The sequence below is a fragment of the Pantherophis guttatus genome, chromosome 2, assembly GCF_059756535.1.
Source record: "Pantherophis guttatus breed Tessera chromosome 2, ASM5975653v1, whole genome shotgun sequence".
Taxonomy (NCBI): Eukaryota; Metazoa; Chordata; class Lepidosauria; order Squamata; family Colubridae; genus Pantherophis; species Pantherophis guttatus.
The window spans coordinates 101,862,111-101,872,117 of NC_142064.1; the positions used below are offsets into that span (position 1 = coordinate 101,862,111).

At 41.7% G+C, this 10,007-nt stretch overlaps 1 protein-coding gene across 1 annotated transcript; it reads left to right on the forward strand.

Moving 5' to 3' along the window:
- The first annotated feature begins 53 nt into the window (after positions 1–53).
- Positions 54–9,063, forward strand: PTMS (parathymosin). The gene is made up of 5 exons (XM_034410977.3): positions 54–686; positions 4,495–4,563; positions 6,760–6,844; positions 6,942–7,009; positions 8,080–9,063. Exons 1-5 carry the CDS (start codon positions 639–641, stop codon positions 8,128–8,130), a joined length of 321 nt encoding a protein of 106 aa, XP_034266868.1. The 5' UTR covers positions 54–638; the 3' UTR covers positions 8,131–9,063.
- Positions 9,064–10,007: the final 944 nt, after the last annotated feature.

Below are 10,007 nucleotides of genomic sequence, written 5' to 3' on the forward strand. Positions count from 1 at the left end.
ACTGCAATAGGAACTCGGCGTTCTTGCCGGGACACAATCCTGTCGCATGTTTTGTCACAATCAAGAATGGCAGACAGAATGGAGGAAGGAAAAAAGAACTGCGCTTATTCGTGATCGTTGGGTGGAAAGCAAAAAATAGGCGTTTGGTTAATCTGGAATAAATAACGCGGCGTAGTACAAAGGGCGTGTGCGATCGTCTGTAGGCGGTGCAGGCGAAAGAAAGGGCAAACAAAGGAACAGAGGACAAAGCATACACCGCAGCGTCCCCAAGGGCACGAGCTCAGGTTCATGGCTTTCGGTGCAGCCCTGGACGGCATAATCTCCTTTAACCCGTCCGATAGATAATTATTTGCAAAGCTATCTTCGTTGGTTTTGCAAAACGCAGCGCTGCCGCTTCGCGAGCCGTTCTTTCCCGCTTGCCACTCGCTCCTTTCCCCTCTGCCTCTAATCTCTCCCCTCCCTCCCCGCAGGCCCCTCCCTCCCCGCTCTATCGTCACCGAGCCCTTTTTCTGGCACTGCCTTGTCGCGGGAGAGAAGGATTTTGTTCCTGGCGCTTGGGAGCAGAGCGGCGGCAGCTGGCAGGTCCCTGCTTCGAAGCTGCATCTCGTCTGCCTCGCCTTATTCTCGCTGCTGCCAGGATGTCAGAGAAGTCCGCCGACGAGGCTCCGGTGGAGCTCGGAGCCAAGGTGAGACGCTCAGATCGAGCCGGTGACTACGCGCGGGACCTGGGAGCCCCTCGCCTTCCAAGCTCGGTCCATTCCGAAATGACCGCGGCGTGCCAAGACTTTTTCGGAAAGGCAGCTGCGGAGGAGGGGAAGAAAGAAGCGCTCGCCTTGACTCCTTTCCCGCCGCCAGCCGCCTCCCGGGTCCGATTCTCCTGCCCGCTCCCTTCTCCCTCCCTCATCCTCCTTGCGCCCCGCGCGCGCTTCCTTTTTTGTTTCCTTGGAAATGAGCAGCTCCTGGCTGGAGACGGGGGTCGAGAAAAGCTCCTGGCGCGCTGAGGCGGTGTGTGGGCTTCGGTCCTTCCAACAACCCCCCCCCTCCCCGGGAGCGCCCTCCTCTCGGTGCCATTAACCCCAAGCGCCCTTGGCTCCTTATTTATTTATTTATTTTTGCCAAAGGTCCTTTGCCTTTGGAAACTGACGGCGGTAAAGGCAGACGCCACGATTCCGCCGAGATAAATGGTTCTTCTTTTGAAAAGCCCCGACAGGCAACAATGGTGAGGGGGGCTTCAGTTCTTCAAAAGCCCGCGCTCTCCTGGGCTCAGCGCTCGAAAGGTGCGCTGCTTGGAAAGGAGGAGGCCGATCCTCCCACCGGGGTGCTTTGGAGGGCAGAGGAGGCTAAACCGCTTCGCTTGTATTAGGAAGAAAGCCGTAAGGCGGAGGAGCGCAACACAAAGCCAGGAAAAAAATGGAAGGCAATTAAAGGGCGGGGGTGCGCGCGGGCTCGCGCTTGCCTGCCAGGTTGCCAGCATATGCGTCCTTCCCGTCGCCAGCTCAGTCTCTGGGCTCCGGAGGCATCAGATTTTAGGTATTGGCGGCTTCAGCGGGTCGACCGTTACTCTGTACATCTGTTCCGGAAGCAGCGGGCGTTACTGGCGTTCAACGGAGCAGAAAATGGGTTACCGGCCTTATTGTGTTCTTGTGCGGTATGGTCCCCAAAGGATAAGACAAAACATCCCTTAGAAAAATCGCATAGGTCTTTCTGGGATGGGGGTGAGATAGATAATATTAGACAGCAGGGTTTCCCCCCCACCCACACACACACTTTTTAATTTACATTCCATCAACTAGTTTATGAATAAGACCCGTTTGAAATTAATTGAAGAGGAGGTGAAAAGAGAAGTAAAAATAGTCAAATGTTAGTCACAATATTAGGCACAGGAGTCTTGTCACTAAGCACTTCCATATGGAATGAAACACAGAGGCTTTCGAGATGCAAAATCCCCAATGTTTGTTTGGAAGTAAACTGTGGAATCCAATGAGACTGTGCTGTTCGCTTCCCTTGTGCCTTTATAGAGAAGGGCAAACAATGGCACAGGATACTTTTCCTGTTAGAAAACGGGGAGATAAATGGAAAACGCAGACAAATGGCAAACAGCTCATGTTCCAGAACTGAAGCTTGCACAATGTTTTTTTTAACCAGTTGAGAAGGAAAAGAAATAATTAATTGAAACAATCCTAAGAGCAGCCAGGGACATGGGGATAAAGGTTAAACATTGCAGAGGACTCAGCCTCGCTTCTGCTTTGGCTTTGCTGTCATGAAAACCAAAGAGAACTGGAACTTGGCTGAATAATTTTCCATATAGGGTAAGGCAGTGTTTTGTAGCCCAGAACTATATGCTTAATTCTGTGCAACAGTTTCAGAAGGGAGACTGCTTAGTGATCTTCTGTGTTGTTTGTTGTACCCAATTTAACAGTGCCCTTCAGAGATGATCTGAACAGTTATTTGCTATTTTATAACTGAACGATGCCTATTCTGTGCTTATGTCTAGTCTTTCATCCTGCACTGAGAGCCTTTAAGTTTTAAGGCCATTGTGCACTATAACTTTGGACACAGGCCATCCTTGTGGGAATTCAGAAAGCTACTCTAAATAGCAGGATAGTGGGTACAGTGAAAAGGTAGTTGTTTTACAGAGAAAATCCAGAACTAGGTCCATTATAAAGGCCCCTGGGTTTTGGGAAGAAGAAGATAATGTGAAACTTTCATTTGAGGACTGGACGTATTGAATAAAGCTGCTTGGAGAGAGAGCTGCAGATTTGGATGCTATGGGTCTGTTACCCAAACGATCAATTCAGGTGAGATTAGCATGTAACTAGGCCAGAGTAGGCTCCCCTGTGGCTGGCAGGCATCAGAAATATTATGTCTTCAAAAATAACACAATGCCCTCTAGTGGAAAATGACAACTTGGAACCTTTCTCATATAGGATACCTTGTACCATTTTGTTGTCATCCCCCCCCCACCTTTCAATCTTACACTGACACTTGCCTACACCATAATTTTAGTTGTAGTTGCATTAAAGAGAAAGTGATTTATTGTTTAGCTGGCCCTTGGAGGAAGTGATGTAGAATTCAGGTTTTTTTTAAAAAAAGATTTATTTTCTATAAATTCTCAATACAAAAAACAAAAACAAATTGTAGAGTATTCATGGGACATATTTCCTGCCTTCCATCTGTATCTCTCTCTCTCCCTCCCTCCGTGTGTGTGTCTGTGTTTGTATGTCTGTGTGTGTGTCCGTGTGTCTTAAATTTATATCCTCCCCATCTGATGGAATGACTCTGAGAGGCATACAAAAAAGAATGGCAAGATAAATAACAGTTAAAATCAATAAGAATGAAATAGAGACTAAAAAAAACCCCAACGGGACAGATGGCTTGGGGGTGGGGTCTTCTCTCTTATCCTGCTAAGCACCTTTATCCTGCCTTTATTGTTATAGATAACTCAAGATGGCAAACATACCTAATACTCCTTCCTCCTCCTACTTTCCACAACAACAACAACAACAAACCTGTGAGGTGGGTTGGGCTGAAAGAGAGACTGGGCCAAAATCAACTAGCTGGCTTTCATGCTAAACCAGGACTAGAACTCACAGCCCTCTGGTTTCTAGCTGATGCCTTAACCATTAGACTAAGGTGGTTCTCATTGTTTCTGCCATCTCAATAAGCTTTTTGAATCATGTAAACATGTTCTTGGTTGATAGTTGCAGAGTCAGTTATTAGAATACAGTTGAGTTACATGTTTGCTAAAGTAACAACGTGTAGCACAGAGAGGGTTTGAATCCCCATCTGCAAAGCTGCATCACAAGGATTATAGATACAAGAAAGCCACTTTATTGATATTCGTGCGAATATTTAGGAGTTCCTGTTTAGAAAGAAGTAATATTTGGTGTATATTGCTGAACATATTGGAGATTTAATGTTACTTCTAATGTCCTACAACTTAAGAAGCAATCAGAAGGGTTGTACTTATTTCATCAGATGTTGTTACAACAGGTTGCAGATTTTATGCATCATTAAAGATAGCAGCATAAGAAATGGACAGAGCACAACCCTTTTGCAAGTTATTTCCACACAGTCCAATTAAAAGAATGCTGATGGATTGATGAATTCTTCCACATGTTTAGTGAAAGGTGCAATTTGGAGTATATATCTCAGGCTACAGGTAAATTATGCAACAAGTACTGAATATTGACAAACCTCAGTTGGATTTCAATGTGTCTTACCTTAACTGGGTTTCCTTATTTGTTACAGGAGTGAAAATAACAGGCATGTGTGATTTCAGTGACACACTGCGATTTTTGTAAAAAGTACAAAGCATCTCTCCAATGTTCTGTCATATAATGTTTAATCCTGGCTGCTTTTGCATTTCATTAAATGATCTTTAAAAAACAATTGCTGAGTCACTCCTTCAGCTGCCTCACTATTTTGCAACATTTCTTATTATACTAGCCATGTTGAATGTGACATTAATGTAGTTTGCACCCCCTCTTTCAGGAGCTGAAAGAGAAGAAGGAAAAGCATGAGGAGAAGTCTGCTCGCAAAGACAAGAAAGAGATCATAGAGGTAATTGGGCCTGTATTTCATGCAGGAGACAGAAGTGAGGGGGCATGGCAAGAATGAGGCAGAAGAAAGAGGGCGAGATGAGGAAATGAATGGGTCTGCCCACGTCTCACTTTTTTGATGGACCTTCTGCATTGCTTCTAATGATCATTATTGATCCAAGCCTATGGTGCTTGAAATGATAAAACAATAAACATAGTCTATGAGTTGAAAAAAGTTTTTTGGCCTAAAGGGGAATGACAATGCCAGCCATCACCTTTCTTTGCTGCCAACTGATAAAGCTTTGGAGTTGCAAAGTAAAAGCATGCCTCTGAAAGCAGCATGGTGGTGCAGTTTCCAATCCCTCTTCATAAGTGAACTTTCCATGAGACCCTGGGAAGAAGTGGAATAGAATCTTATCAGCAATAGAAGACCCTGGATAATGGACCAAACCAAAGAATGAATGGACAAACATTGCAGAGTAGTTCTCATTGGCTCAGACTTCAGGCATTGGAGAACTGAAGACCTGGGGTAATGGAGAGTCTAGAGAAGGCAATAAAAAGTCAAAGGGCCAGTGAGGCTTCCCAAGGTTTGTTCCTAGAATTCCAGTTGTGAGAAAAATTAGGAAAGGAACAGGAACCATTCCCTTTCTCTCCCTTCATAATAAATAGCAGGTAGAGAAAGGGGCAACCCAGATGGTTTTCAAATGCTGCGTGAGTTTTTCATAGATCTGTCATTCTTTTTTTTCCTGGTAAGTACTTTGTGGTTAACAGCTGCACAGTTGGCAGATATTCCAAAATATGTGGCTTCTTTTGGCTTAGCTAGGCTGTCATTAGGTCAGTTCTTTTGTATCTGTATCTGTCTTTGGAAGCCATAGAGGGAGTCCATGCAGATGGCAGAAGCACAGAGGGCAAGTGAGATTGCTGTTAGCTACCAAAACCCCTTCTACATCTTGGAGCATGTTTTGAAGAAAACCAGCAAATGAGCAGAGTTGTGTAGGTATTAGGCTAAGAAGACACAATTTAACGTTTTATTCTCAGAATGGGCATGGGTTGATTGCCTCCCTAGAAACTTTCCAGATTTGGTATGGTATTGGTGGATAAAGTTGCTCCCCCCTACAATAAAAATACATCCACCTTTCAGGGAATTTTTTTTTTTTCTGTGCAGAGAAGTACAAAGACTGGAGTGGAGTTTGGAGAAAAATGATAGATACAAAAGCTCTATCCCTAATCTGTATAATCCAAAAGCCTTGGTGACAAGATAACTTGTGCTCTATCCAAAATTAGATGAAAATGAAGAAGTCCCTAAGGGAAAAGTAGGAAGAAGTACAAGGAAGACTTTCACATAATCCATTAAAAATATATTGCTGCAAAAGACCACATTTACATAGTACAGCATTCTGTTTCTAACTAGGGCTTATCACATATTTACCTGTATATCTTACATTGTTCCATATGATTCTTTTTTCCATCCTTCTCCTGCATAATTCACAGTAGTGTCCCAAAACTTTGATTCAGCCTTTTGCATAATATTTCTTTTTTTATCAGAGTAAACTATAAAAACAAAGATGAAGTGGAGTGCACAGTAACAAAGTTACTGTGGAATGGTTCCATAATTATAAATAAAGCAGGTATCAAAGATACTCAAAGGTGTTAGTCACAAAGTATTTGCTAGGAAAAACAATAATGACAGATCAATGAAGATCTGACCCAGCATTTGAAACTCATAATTAGGATTTGACATGTGGCTGAAAATCTTTCAAGTGATAATGTCAACACATTTAAAAGAAATATGTCTAGGCTCTTAGCAGTGAAGCTGTTGTTGAAATGCCTAATATAGTGTGTGGAATGTGCATGCATCCGCTCTGATTCTTACTCTATCCCCATACAGGCTTGCCAACCGCTCTAGAATCATAGCTGTGCTTTGAAAAGCTGTTGGTATAAGAAGACGAAAAAGAAATATGTTCATAGCACAGTCCTGCTGATGAAAATAAGCAGTTTTGGTCCTGAGAGTTGCTAGAATTCTCAACGACTCAAAAGAAGAGTGAGCTATATGTGTAATAGAATAATGGTGGCTATAGTTTCAACCTGTCTTGGGGATAGGAGCTGAAATAAACAGATATAAATACAGCCAAAGTCTGCTGGGGTTAGCTTTATGAGGATAATGGATTGAACACCTGTTTGGCAGATGACACTTATCATGGGACTTTCCTTCATGCAGGATGATGAAAATGGAGCTGAGGAAGAAGAAGATGATGAAGATGCAAATCCTGAGGATGTAGATGATGAGGATGAAGAAGATGAAGGTAAGAGCAAGTCAGCCACACAGTTCATAAATTTTTGGTAAGTGAATTTCATGGGTGGATTAATTAGCATTGATTTACTCTTTATTCTAATTCCAAGATGATGAGAATGAACGGGAACCAGATACACATGCAGTAAAACGATCTGCAGAAAAGAAGCAGGAAGAGGTGAGTAGGAACTCTGTTTAATGCGTTCAGGAATTTCTTAGTAGGAATATACAGGGAAAGCAAGCAACAATATAGCACCTAAGTACCCAGGGGCTGATTCAACACTACAGCAATTTATTCATCAAATTTACACACTGCCCCTCTCACTATGTAAATGACTCTGGATAGTTTACAATTTCCTTTGTATAAAGGCAACAGATATGATGATTGAGTATATAAGTATGTTGAGAAGTTTTGGACTAAGTGTGTCTTCATTCAGAATTTCTAGGGATCATGGCAAGGTTTGCATCTGAAACCGCAGGCCTAAGAATGAACTGATAGCTAACAAGACATTGGCCTTCTTTCCACCATTTTCATAACAATTTATGAAACCTGTTTTTAGGATTCTGTGGAAATCTTAATTCCCGAAGACCCTTTAGACAAGTAGAATATAGAGTGGAGTTAGACAATTTCTAACATGAGACAAGATTTTGGTGGCAGTCCCTCCATGGAGATTGGTGGTAGTGAACCTTAATTGTTCTTCATTCCCCAGTCTTGCTCATCCCACAGACTTGCTGTGTGGTAGTCAGTAAACAAAAAGTAACACAAATAGATCAGACTGACTGCACTTTTGGGTCTCAAGAGCAAACTGATAATAATACAGTAGCTGCATTTCTGGATTTTTATCAATATTTTAAAAAGTTAACATATAGTGGAACCTCACTGGTAAAAATATCAATATCTTTCAAGATTGTGGCTATTTTTCACACATTAGATCATAGCTTAAAATTGTCCTCAGATCATAGCTTAAAATTGGAGGTGGCATCTGGAACCCAAAAGAGTTATTATTGTCAGGCAAGAAATTTAACATTATAGGCACAAATAAAGAAGATATATATCTCTATGTGTCTTGTGGATCCACAGCAGTGATTATTTTACAGAAACTTCTGGGATTCACTTTCCAAATTGCTGGCTGGCGCAACCGATGCATCAGTTCTTTGATTTTCCACTCACCAATCAACTGAGTTAGAAGCGCCTGTATTAAAGCCAAAGTGTTTCTTACCAAATACATCCACCTTTTTCTGTTGAAGGATGAAGTTGACCCGAAAAGAAAGAAGACAGAAAATGGCTCTTCAGCTTGATCCTCTTGGCTCCATCTACATCCTCTTCTCCGCTGTCCAACTATCCGCACACCTTCATTCCTCTGTCTGTGCAGGCAGCCTCTGTAGTGCTGTAGCTGCAGATGAGGAAGAAGAGGAGTTCAATGTGCTTTCTGTCAAGAGGAAGCTGAAGGAAGCTCTTCTCCAGCTCCAAGATCTGTTTCCATATTACAGTGCTCTCTACAGTTTCATTATCCTTCACCCTCCATTCAGATAGCTCCAGTCTTTAGAAACATTGCTTCCTCCGATCTCTTCCCAGAACACCCTCACAATTGCTGCCTGAGATCCTCACGCCTCCTCAGCTTTCAACACCTCCTTGCAAACTCCTCCCTGCTCCCATCCAGCACTTCACCCCTGCCCGTTCCTCTTGGCCCCTTCCACAACCTTGTGGAGTTTCTATGGTGCTGAAAGGGTTAAATCACATTTGGCACACAGGAAGTCCAGGGCCAGGGAAATTTGCCACGATGTGTTCCTGGGCTGTGCCTGTTCCCTTTCTATTGCAGGAAAAAGTCAAAATGTAGTGATGGTGGTGATGATGATAATACAGTGAAATGTGTTTTACTTAAAAAAAAATATTTACAGTTTTTAATTAATGCATTTTGTACAAATTTAAATGACAGGCAGCAAGCTGAATCTGGTGAACTTTTTTCTTCCTGGAGGCAAAGCTTGTTTTTAATGTGTAAAGTAATGTGTGATTCAGTGTGGTTTTTTTTCCCATTTTGGGTGTTTGTTATTTTTTAATTAGGGGACCAAAGTCTGATTTCTCCCTTGTTCCTGTCAGGTTCTTCGGTTGTTTTTCTTTGTAAATTAAAGCAGATCCATCTGCAGTATTTTCTATGGCACAGACATTATGAGGATGAGATATATAAATATATATATTGTTTAGCACTGTAAATAAAAAACCTTTCAAAAAGATTTCAGATAATTTTTGCTTTGGAAAATTTGCCATGCAGATGGCACAATCATCTGCATTCAGTTCAAGTCAGATCTAGTGCACAATAATTTATTTTTCTTAAACTAACAAACCTTGCTAACTTAACAATACATTCTATTCCTAGTTGGCATTTAATCAGCTCCCGTTTGTAGTTATATTTTAAAAAGTTAGGGATAAAAGAGAGGCCATAGTTTGATGATAGATTTAGATGGAAACACCCTTTAATTATTCCCATACGTGGGAAAAACCAGTCAGCTGTGGGGCTGAAAAATAATGGTACAGGTAAGAACAAAAGATACTTATTCTGTCAGATCAAAGACACATTTATTCCTCCATTCTGATGCCTTGATGACTGATCCAGACCTGAAAAGCCTATAAGCAGCAGACACGTGTATGGATCTCCAACTTTTGTTGTCCAGCAAATGGTTTTGAGATTATAGTAATTTGAAGCTGATAGCTAGTAGTCACTGATACCTTCCTTATGCATTTATTCCCTTTTATACTTCTCCAGCTTGGTTGTTAATCCTGATTTTTGGTAACAAAATCTGGAGTTTGTTATTGTGCAAAGAAAAATATTAGAAATTTAGTATTCTGGGGGAGAGAAAGGAAAAAAAACCCATTTTCTTTACGCTGTGCATAAATCTATCTTAATTCTACAGGAGCCAAAAGGGGTAAGAAGAGTTACACATAGTAACAGTAATAAATAAAAAACATGGTTTCAAAATCTTTTGATTAAACTATAGTGGAGCTTCCTTTTGAAGTTTTTGTGATGACTTTGTAATTTTGTGAATCAGTTTTTCAGTGATCAACAATGATCTGTTATTTAGCTTAGGATATGTGATATACTTAGTGCTAAAAGTGAGCAGATTTCAACCTACAGGTAGTCCTCACCTTATGACTACAATTGAGCCCATCATTTCTGTGG